The sequence below is a fragment of the Staurois parvus genome, unplaced genomic scaffold, assembly GCF_062004578.1.
Source record: "Staurois parvus isolate SC_StPar_1 unplaced genomic scaffold, SC_StPar_1.0 ptg000049l, whole genome shotgun sequence".
Classification (NCBI taxonomy): Eukaryota; Metazoa; Chordata; class Amphibia; order Anura; family Ranidae; genus Staurois; species Staurois parvus.
This window is the reverse complement of record NW_028317845.1, coordinates 1,027,923-1,040,117: the sequence shown is the minus strand read 5'-3', so window position 1 is coordinate 1,040,117 and position 12,195 is coordinate 1,027,923. Positions and strand designations below refer to the sequence as shown.

Sequence of the window (12,195 nt, the reverse complement as noted above, 5' to 3'; positions counted from 1 at the left end):
TTGCTTACTACATAAACATGGTGCAGGAACTCAGATTCCTGAGTCAGGAACATTTGAGTTACGAAAGACTCGTACTTACGAACGGAGAAATAAGAAGAGAGAGGAAATCTACCCCTAGGAAAGGAAATTCACTTCTGTAAGAGTTATCATGGGATAAAAAGTGTTTCCACTGAAGTTTCACCACCAATCTATTTATAGGACAACCCAAAATTTTCAAACTCCAAATTGTCACAGGGACCGAAAGTGAGGTGAAATCTTCTAAACATGGGCACAGACAACAAAACAAACATAACAGGGGTGTTAATCCTGCTCTATGCTATCCCAAAAAAAAACAACAAAAAAACAAAAAAAAAAAGTAAACATTTTTTTTATTTTGGCTGGGGCTACACTTAAAAAAATGTACCTGGTCCAACTTGCATACAAATTCAACTTAAGAACAAACCTACAGACCCGATTGTGTTTGTAACTCAGGGACTGCCTGTGCTGCAATACCATGCGTTTTGATGCCTGCAAATGCACTACATTTGTGATCTAACAACCAAACCCAAATTTGTAACTGTACATATCAAAAACTGTACATATATCACAGTGTCTTCATGTATCCAGGTGGATTATACCTTGTTTTTTTTAGGACAGGTTGGGCTTTTATTTGGTGGTAAATAGTAATGGATATCACCTGGTTTTGTTTTATTATGTAAGAAAAACAGCTCAAAAAAGGCTAGATTTTAGCTGAATATTTTTATGCCATCCACCATGGGTGGATCACAATCAGAGGCCAACACCGCAATCATATGATTGGTCCTGATCATTCGTAGAAGACCTGGGGCTTTCATCAACAGCTTGGTCTCAGTGCTGCCATCGTGCTTCAAACACAAACACGTATATGCGGCACCCAGGATTAAAGCCCACATGTATGTGTTACGCAGTTGGAAAGGGGTTAAGTATATTTGAAAAAAAATCTCCTTTCATGTTGTGAGTGCTGCCTGTTTGATGACCATCAACTTCTTGAATTCCCTGAATGTATTGCAGCTTTTCCTCTGCTGTTTACTTTCAATAAATAAACACACTCTAAAAGGACTACAAATCCCATGGTACCTTGCTGCCTGCAAGCTGTGATTTCTGAAACTCCTCTCAGCAGTTCAGAAGGCAGGCTCTGCAAATTCTGTGACAGAGAGGACCCTACTCACAGGGCACAGGGAACAAGTGTTGTAGAATTCAAGGAAGAAATGCGAGGGGGATCTTCACAAAAGAAGCGTACACACTTCGAGATCATTCAGATTAAGAAGAGTAGGTTAGAAATATTTGAAATACAATGCGGAAATGAATTTGATTTTAAATTGTGACCACAGATACTCTTTAAAGAACATTCCATAACATACCCCAATTTCCACTGGTAGTTCTGTACCATCCAGCAGCAATACAGACGAAGAAAGATTTTGGTTGATGTTCTTGGAAGGAGAAGATGATAGAGCTGTGCTGAGGTTCTGTCCTGGTTCCAGTGTGCTAATGCCAGTGCTTCTTTCTGCTCCCAGGCGGGCACCTGGAGTCTGCAGCACACGATATGTTCCTTCTATGTCCCCCATAATGACCCAGTGTTGTATTATTTCCTGAAATATTTATAAAAACAGGTATATAAATACACAACCTTATAACACAATGCAAGATCAAAGTAAACTATGACAGTACAATTAATGTTTTTAAAATGCTAGTTCACAGAACATGAAAGTTTAATTCATCATTGGTCTACAGCTGTTCTCATACTACACAGTTCACAGCTGGTTACTATTTGCAGGCATCCTTTCACCAACAGTACGAGTTGGCCACTTCCAGCTTCTGCCTTAAATTTGCCCTGAAAATGTCTGATGAATAGTGTCCTGTGGCAGTTTCTATAGCAAATCTCCTTGACTTCACAAATGAGATGGGCGATGTGTCTGTCACACAAAGTTAAGGGTAATCAATCTCAGACTAATGATCAAGAAATGTTTACCGATATGCCTTTCAGTGTCGTTTGGGTACATCTGATATACAGTATCTCACAGAAGTGAGTACACCCCTCACATTTTTGTAAATATATTATATCTTTTCATGTGCAAGACTGAAGAAATGACACATTGCTGCAATGTAAAAGTAGTGAGTATACAGCTTGTATAACAGTGTACATTTGCTTTCCCCTCCAAATACCTCAACACACAGCCATTAATGTCTAAACTGCTGGCAACAAAAGTGAGTACACCCCTAAGTGAAAATATCCAAATTGGGCCCAAAGTGTCAATATTTTGTGTGGCTACCTTTACAGCATTGCCTTAACCCTCCTGGTCATGGAGTTCACCAGGGTTTCACAGGTTGCCACTGGAGTCCTCTTCCACTCCTCCATGATGACATCACGGAGCTGGTGGATGTTAGAGACCTTGCGCTCCTCCACCTTCCGTTTGAGGATGCCCCACAGATGCTCAATAGGGTTTAGGTCTGGAGACATGCTTGGCCAGTCCATCACCTTTACCCTCTGGCAGTGGTTGTCTTGAAGGTGTGTTTGGGGTCGTTATGTTGGAATACTGCCCTGTGGCCCCGTCTCCGAAGGAAGGGGGATCATGCTCTGCTTCAGTATGTCACAGTACATGTTGACATTCATGGTTCCCTCAATGAACTGTAGCTCCCCAGTTCCGGTAGCACTCATGCAGCCCCAGACCATGACACTCCCATCACCATGCTTGACTGTAGGCAAGACACACTAGTCTTTGCCGCCACACACGTTTGACACCATCTGACCCAAATAAGTTTACCTTGGTCTCATCAGACCACAGGACATGGTTCCAGTAATCCATGTCCTTAGTCTGCTTGTCTTCAGTAAACTGTTTGTGGGCTTTCTTGTGCATCATCTTTAGAAGAGGCTTCCTTCTGGGACGACAGCCATGCAGACCAATTTGATGCAGTGTATAGTCTGAGCACAGACAGGCTGACCCCCCACCCCTTACATCTTTGCAGCAATCATACGTCTATTTCACCAAAAGACAACCTCTGGATATGACACTGAGCACTTGCACTCAACTTCTTTGGTCGACCATGGTAAGGCCTGTTCTGAGTGGAACCTGTCCTGTTAAACCACTGTATGGTCTCGGCCACCACGCTGCAGCTCAGTTTCAGGGTCTTGGCAATCTTCTTATAGCCTAGGCCAACTTTATGTAGAGCAACAATTCTTTTTTTCAGATCCTCAGAGTTCTTGCCATGAGGTGCCATGCTGAACTTCCAGTGACCAGTAAGATAGTGAGAACACCAAATTTAACACAAATGCTCCCCATTCACACCTGAGACCTTGTAACACTAACGAATCACATGGCACCAGGGAGGAAAAATGGCTAATTGGGCCCAATCTGGACATTTTCACTTAGGGGTGTACTCACTTTTGTTGCCAGAGGTCTACACATTAATGGCTGTGTGTGGAGTTCTTTTGAGGGGACAGCAAATTTACACCATTATACAAGCTGTACACTCACTACTTTACATTGTAGCTAAGTGTCATTTCTTCAGTGTTGTCACATGAAAAGATAGAATAAAATATTTACAAAAATGTGAGGGGTGTACTTCTGTGAGATACTGTATTTACTACAGTTCAGTTTACTGTGATCACATGCAAAGCTCACATTACCTTTGTTAACATTTTCTACATTTATCTTAACACTGCAAATGACATCTAGATTTTGATTTACCAGCTGTAATATGCACATCAACATAGTCCTATAAATGTTGTTATCTTTAAAGAGAGCCAGCAGGAGTGATTATCAAGCACTGCCTGACAATTCAAATAAAAAACGGTGCATTTGTAAATGCTTCCAAGTTACCACTCCGCCAACAAGCTAAATCAGATATCATTCCACCAACACTTTTGCTTTTCAGTGTCAATTGTATGCATATGTACTACAGTTGCATTTCAAAAACCTGCCCAGAGTCCCATCAGGAGCAGTTGTTGTGCCAGTGACCACACTTAGGGCAGCAAATAAATCAGCAATGCATTTTAGCAACGCATGTGGAAAAACCATTGGTGGAACTTGAGGCACGTTTGGCAAATACTTCACTACGTAATTAGGTCATTAAAAGGTGGCTGCACAGGTCTGTAGCTTTGTACTAAAATCTCTGAAACCCCACAGACCCAAACTTACCTTCCAGGCACTTCATTAGAACTATGAAGCAAGGTGCTGGAAGGACAAGGGGTGGGGCCAAGCAGTAACTTTGCCATTAAGGAGACTTCCCTTGACTTTCTTTCCCACAGGCAAAAAAAGGAAATGTGAGGAAATCCCTGGCTGTCACCAAACCTAGTCACCACAGGAACATTTCCCATCCATTTTTTTTCTGCCGACAGCCCAAAATATTGGGATTTTCTTACACGTTCACTCACAGTAATAATTATAAACTGGACAAAGTGTGAATTTCTCCAAGTGGGATGAATACACTAATAAAAACCTGACAGATGTTCTATTCCCTTTCCTCTCTATCTAAAAGAAAAGTTTTGCTTTTAGTTATACTTTATAGTTTTTGTACATGGAGATCAGCTTTAAGAGCAGGACATTAGCAGTTTGCTTGCAAGCTTTTTCCTTTGTGACTTCTAACAAATACATATTTGCTAGGACAATTGATTCATGTAACATTTTCTCAGATTAAAAAAAGAATAGACATTACAAGAGGTTTACATTTATTTGCATACACCAAAATATACAATTTTTAGTAATAAACTATACACAAATTGGCAATGTAGACATATAATGGTACATTCCAAATACTCAATTGTTTGTCATAATGCTTCTACATAAATAGAGAGCATATAGAAACTGCAGAGGAAACCCTGGTCTTCCTTAAGCAGCAACACAACCTGTCTAACCAATACAACTAGTTTTTAAAGCAAATAAAACTAAAGACAATAGTGAAAGATGCAAAAAGAAAAAAAAAAAAAACCATGGCAAATATCCTACTAGCCCAAGGCATAGATAATTACTGATTAGCGTCCCTCCCTGTCTACTACAGGAAGTGGAAGAAGCAAAACATGTTTAGTTAAGTGCCAGCTTAATAGTTGTGCCACGTAAGGACATACCCAATGCATGGGAAACTACATCTCACAATTCCAACACAAGTCAAGTCGTATAACATTATGAACACACTGGTTTTCAAGCTGCCATGCCACAAACCAGGCAGTGGACAGTCCATGTTCTGCTAGAACATATGTAAGACCTAATAACTGTAAAAGAAAGACCTATTCCCACATCATTTAAATAATCTAGATATCTCATTGTATCAGACACAGATGAAATATGAAATTAGGCTTTTAGATAATAGACTGATATTTATATGTTAGGCTAAGTAACATAAGCAGCCAGGGGGTGGTAAAAACAGGCAGCTGATCTGCATTTTTATACCCCCACTTACTGCTCACCTTCAATGTGACATGATGGCTTCACTACAAGCCATGGCAATATTAACTGGGCATGTCTAGTTTGACAAGCAGTGCTGCTTGCCAACTCACCCATTGAAGTCAATGGACCTTCACGGCAACCACGTGTCAAGCACTTGGAATGCAGCTTTCCTGCAATATTTAAATCACTGCTGTGATTGAAAAAAAAATAAAGATGTCAAGAGGTGCTTCCTGTATGGCTATAAATCAGCTCTAAAAACATCTCTGAAAAAAGCAAATACCTTGGAACGCTTTTTAGAGGAGTAGTAGAGCCTGTCACCTGTGTGAATAAGTTCTTAACCCTTTGAGGACCGTAAGATTTTGGAACGCCAAAAGAATCAATTTGTTTGTTTTTAAAGTTCGTACACTTCAGTTGCTGTAACTAAGCCATTTCATGAAATAATTGGCAAAAAGCTAGATCCATTTGTTGTTTGTTGATAAGAACTAATATTTTGACTCAAACCAAAAAAAAAAAGTTTCAAGTTCTTAATCAGATGATACACGCAATTAAAAACATGGGACAAATACGTCCCTTGGTCCTCAAAGGGTTAAGCAACAATGGCACTTTGGCAACAACGGGTATTTAGTCACCATCTACCAGACACCCACCCTCACCCTGCTTGTACTAGTGCAGTATTCCAGTGTCCTCTGAAATCATTGTATATGTGCCAGGCCTGGATACAGAGAATAATGGCCCTCCCAGAGATAAAGACAAAGATGTTAAGAACACATAATCACAGTGCAGGTCCAGGCTAGGCTGGGCAGTAAAAAGATTGATTTTTCTATTTCCGAGCTCTGTATTTATTAATGAGGGGAGAAGGTGGTAGAAATCAATCCTCAGTTATAAAATTGCAACTACATTTTACAATAAAAATGTAATCCTCCCTTCACCTAAATGGTGTTGGTAGGTTTCCTAATTAATCCAATGATCTATGGATTACATGTTTTCCTGGATAGGGAATTACATTTGAAGATATGTTGTGAGTCCCGGAATATATTCCTATGTGGCTCCATTGTAACATGTCTAACTGGGCTCAAGTTCAAGAGACCAACGGCTTACTTTATTAAATTACTTCTCCAGGCAACTATAGCCTTTAGAAATATGAACAAAGACATTATTCTTTCAACTGACTTGGAGTACACATGACAAATATACAATTAATTTGGTCAGCAGCTTTCTCATTTGTGCCGCTGAATTCAGAATATTCTGAAAAGGGTAAACAAACCTTAGACAATAATCCTGTGTCCTAATACTTAAAGCAATATCACACCCAAAAAAAACAAAAATAAATAATGTATTGCAGCTTACATATTCTTAGATATGGTGACTGCATTAGTTTTCTATTTAAGGCTTCCCCCCCCCCCTTTATTTCACCTGGTGATCCTGCCAGTAACATAATTCCTGTCTTAAGGTGTCTTCATTTTGGACAAAGTAGTAATGCACATACCTTTGGACAGCAGGAACATCAGTCTGGGAAAAGGGTAGTATTAGATTGACTAACAGATTTAGATGTACTTGCCTAACAATTAAGGTTAAATTCCAACTAACACTTTTTAAACCGTTACAGTAACAGTTTTTTTCCCATGAGGGATAGAAATTTTACAAAAAAACAAATAAAAAGCTAACCACTGTAAGTACCCCTCAGTGGTAAATGGTTTGCCTCATCCCTCTACGTTCTACTTTGTCTGGACAGCTTGGTCTATTAAAAGGAAGTTGAAAAATAACAGACTAAAGCACCGTACACACGATAAGAAAATCATATGAAAAATTTCACGAAATCACTGATCGAACGATTTTCTCTTCGCTGATGAGCAGGATGTTTTAACCAATAACGATATTGTGAACGAAAAAAATCAGGTTGAACAACAGTGAAAAATGTTGTTGTTTTGCATACGATCAACCGATTTTCTATGCAGTGGTATGACGGGCGTACGAAAAAAATCTATCAAGCACTATCACACATGAGCAGAAACAGAAGATAACTCGGATGTTTATGTCCAAGGAATCTTCGTAAACACGAACGAAAAATCCAAATGTTAAAAGTAGCCTAATGAGATAATGAAACCAGAACTCTGCGTATTATATTTTTATGTTTTACTATTCATGTATATAGATAATGTAATAAACTATATTATACTCATTGCTGTTAATTGTTATGTATATCACTCGTTCTGGACGGAAGGGAGTGGCTACAAGGTCACATGCATACTGCATCACTTCCACTTGTACGGAAGACGTCAACACTATGTATTGCCTGATGAACAATATCTTTAGATCGGTTAATGTGGGCCATGATTTCGACCAACGAACGCCTCTCGATCGTCGGATAACCGATCGGTCGATTTTCTAATCGTGTATTCCAACCTTTAGTCCTCATGCAAACCGGACATTTTGATAACGCTGGTAACGTTAGCTGTGTAAAATCACATTAAAAAACGTGAGTTATTCAGCTTTTTTTTTTCAGCATTTTTGCATTAGCGTTTAGCGGTGTTTTCCCGCATTTATTTTTTTTATTTTGTCAAAAAAAGTCCAAAATGCCGGTTTGCATATGCGCAGGAGTTAGTCAGTCTAGGAACACGGAGAATGGCTTGTGCAGTTTAGCTTGCAGCGCCGGAGAAGACAGCGAGCAGGCAGGCAGGGCATTTTATTGCAGAAGAGACCTTGCATGTTCCTTCTGCACTGAAAGCCGACCTGCTCGATGTTTGTTACAGCAGAACTTCGACAATAAAAGCTTTGTAAAAAAAAAAACAAAAAAAAAAAAAAACACCATGTCATACTTACCTGCTCTGTGCAATGGTTTTGCACACAGCAGACCCAATCCTCTTCTTCTGGGGTCACCCGCTGACTCTTCTGGCCCCTCGTCTTCAGGGGGTGCCCCTATGGAAAGCTGGCTCCCAGCTGCCCTTTCTGTGTCCATTGACACAGAGCAGGCGGCCCGGCCCTGCCACCAGCTCCCTCTGCACAGCATTTGATTCGCAGCAGCGGGAACCAATGGCTCCTGCTGCTACCAATCTGCCTAGGGAGGAGGGAGACAGCGACGAGATCTGCTGCTTTTGGGCACATCGCTGGATCGGATCGGGCTCAGGTAAAAATAACTGGGCCCCAGGCAGTTTAAGTCATAAAGCACTAGTATGCACTGCAAATGATCAACTTACCTGTCACTGCTATAGGCACCTCCATCTTAACCCAGTCTTCCTTCTGAGTTCACGGGCTTCGGTGATATGAATGTCCAAGCCACGATGACGTCACTCCAGCACAGGTGTGCACAGGAATCACTGTTTACGGCACAGGGCTCTGAAGGAACAGCACGTGAAAAACACTCTGCTTAGGTGTGATCAATTTGATTGCTGCGGTTTGTCTTTATATCCGTTGTGCTGCAGCATGTGATAAAATATTCTGTGCTAGAAGCACATTAGTGAGACTGACCACTGCTTAACACAATACACTGCTGAATAAATGGGACACAGGGTAGGTCAGGCTGCTGCGCTGTAATAAGCAGCAGTCAGACGCCATAGCATGCTATAACAAAAATAAAAAACGTATTACTGTATTAGTAGCCTAACTGCATTACAGTAATAAATATGGAAAGAAAAAACCAGGAAGTCAAAAGTGAGAGGAAACTCCTGGTTGTCAATAAAACTAGTGTTTCCCATTGGATTATTTCCCTTTACCGCCATATAGGGCAAAAAAGGCAAATATAGAGGGTGAGTCTCCCTACTGGGGGGCGGGGTGGGGGGCACAGAAAGCAATAAAACCTGACAGGTATTCTAATCCCTATCCACTCTATCCTAAAAAAAAAAAAAAAAAAAAAAGAAAAGTTTTGCCTTTAGTCATGCTTTAATAATATCCTTAATTTTGTTTTAGAAGGAGTCATACAAGTACTTCCTGACAAAATAGTTTCCCTGTGGATTCTGCTGACACAGGGCAAGTTCAGACTTCACTGCAGAAAAACATATGTATATACAGTGGATATAAAAAAAAAAAAAAAGTCTACACACCCCTGTTGAAAAGGTCAGCTTTCTGTGATGTAAAAAAAAAAAAATGAGACAAAGAAATAATTTCAGAACCTTTTCCACCTTTAATGTAACCTATAAACTGTACAACTCAGTTGAAAAACAAACTGAAATCTTTTAGGTGGAGGGAAGTAAAAATAAAAAACTAAAATAATATGGTTGTATAAGTGTGCACACCCTTAAACTAATACTTTGTTGAAGCACCTTTTGATTTGATTCCAGCACTCAGTGTTTTTGGGTATGAGTCTATCAGCATGGCACACCTTGACTTGGCAATATTTGTCTACTCTTGCTTGCAAAAACACTCCAAATTTGTCAGATTGTGAGGGCATCTCCTGTGCACAGCCCTCTTCAGAGCACCCCACAGGATTCAGGTCTGGGCCATTCCAAAACGTTAATATTCTTCTGCTGAAGCCATTCCTTTGTTGATTTGAATGTATGCTTTGGGTTGTAATGCTGAAAGATGAAAAAACAGCCCCAAAGCATGACGCTGCCACCACCATGCTTCACTGTGGGTATGGTGTTCTTTTGGTGATGTGCAGTGTTTTTGCGCCAAATATTCTTTTGGAATTATGGCCAAAACGTTCAACCTTGATTTCATCAGACCATAAAACACATTTTCCCACATGCTTTTGGAGACTTCAGATGTGTGTTTGCAAAATTTAGCCGGATTTGGATGTTTTTCTACCTGTTGCCACTCTACCCCATAGTCCAGACATATGAAGGATAGAGGAGATTGTTGTCACATGTACCACACAGCCAGTACTTGCCAGAGATTCCTGCAGCTCCTTTCATGTTGCTGTAGGTCTCTTGGCAGCCTCCCATACCAGTTTTCTTCTAGTCTTTTCATCAATTGTGGAGGGACGTCCAGTTCTTGGTAAGGTCACTGTTGCACCATATTTTCTCCACTTGATGAGGACTGTCTTCACTGTGTTCCATGGTATATCTAATGCCTTGGAAATTCTTTTGTACCCTTCTCCTGGCTGATACCTTTTAACAATGAGATCCCTCGGATTCTTTGGAAGCTCTCTGCGGACCATGGCTTTTGAAGTAGGATGAGACCAAGAAAATGTCAGGAAAGACCTACTAGAAAAGCTGAACTTTATTTGGGGTTAATCAGAGGCACTTTAAATATGGCAGGTGTGCACCATCTCCTATTTAACATGATTTTGAACATGATAGCTTCATTCTGAACACAGCTACATCCCCAATTATAAAGATGGTGTGCACACTTATGCATTATTTTAGTTTATGTTTACTCCCCCCCCTAAAAGATTTCAGTTTGTTTTTCAACTGAGTTGTACAGTTTATAGGTAACATTAAAGGTGGAAAATGTTCTGAAATTATTTATCTTTGTCTAATTTTGCTACATCACAGAAACCTGATATTTTAAATAGGGGTGTGTAGACTTTTTATATCCACTGTAGATAAAACCGCTCTTGAATCCAAATCTCTGTAATTTAAAAGTAAAGAAAACGGTTTTCTGGGCTTGAACACAAAAATTTAACTTGTACAAGGTATTTATTTTTATTAATTTATTTATTACAGGTACTTATATAGCGCTATCAATTTACGCAGAGCTTTACATATATATTGTACATTCACATCAGTCCCTAACCCTCAAGGGGTGTACAATCTAAGGTCCCTAACTTACATTCATACATGCACATACTAGGGCCAATTTAGACAGGAGCCAATTAACCTACCAGCATGTCTTTGGAGTGTATGAGGAAGCCGGAATACCCGGAGGAAACCCACGCAGGCACAGGGAGAACATGCAAACTCCAGGCAGGAGGTGCCGTGGCTGGGATTTGAACCAACGACCCTAGCACTGCCATGCTGAAATGCTAACCATTTAGCCACTGTGCTGTTGTCCAAAGCACTGGCAAATTTGTTTGCATGATTTAATTATTATAGACACAGAACTGTATTTAACAGATAGACAAAACTACAGACTACAGCCATATAAATTTGTGAGTTTTTGTTACCTATTGCAGATGTAGAATGTTGTAGGTGATTGTAAAAATAGGATTTTTGACTTAGTGTAAAATCCTTTTCTTGGGAGTACATTAAGGGCACAAGATGTATTCCTGTAAATAGGGTTATGTGACTCCCTCTCTGGATATTAGACACTGAAACAAAACTGTAAAAATAGCCCCTCCCACTCCCAGAATGCCTCAGTTTAGCAGCAAGCAATAGTAGACGTGGAAAAAAACAAAAAAAAAAAAAACAAAACACAAAAACAAAAATACCACACAACAGAGAAGAGGGCTTGTGTCAGTAACGCAAAAATTCTATTTTCTCAATCGTACATTAAGGAACACAGGATGTATTCAGTTACATAGGGATGTACAAAAGTAGTCAAATGGACACGTGGGCAACACATCAGATCTGCTTGAAGAACTTTGTGATGAAAGCTGGCATCAGATGAGGCCTAAAACACCCACTTGGTAAAACTTGTGAATAGAAGACCTGGTGGCAGCCTTGCAAATCTGGGAAACAGATGCTTTAAGCCCATGAAGCATTAACTGCTCTAGTGGAGTGCACTTTGACAATGAAAGGTGGAACTTTGTCCCTGAATTTTTATGCGTGAATGAGGAGCTGATAAATCCACTTATATATTGTAGAATCAGGCTGTCCCCTACAGGTACCCTCGATGAAAAAAAAAAAAAAAAAGTCTGTCTGAAAGAAGCTGTAGTTGACAGATGCACTCAAAAGCATGTACTACACAGTGCAGTGGAGGT

General features: G+C 40.0%; 1 protein-coding gene across 1 annotated transcript in view; it reads right to left on the bottom strand.

The window, feature by feature from the left end:
* FARP2 (FERM, ARH/RhoGEF and pleckstrin domain protein 2) overlaps window positions 1-12,195 on the bottom strand; it is a 179,005-nt gene that overhangs the window by 145,007 nt on the left and 21,803 nt on the right. Inside the window, 1 exon segment of the mRNA XM_089665638.1 lies at window positions 1,380-1,607. Within this exon segment, the coding sequence (XP_089521764.1) occupies window positions 1,380-1,583 (204 nt within the window). The 5' untranslated portion in view covers window positions 1,584-1,607.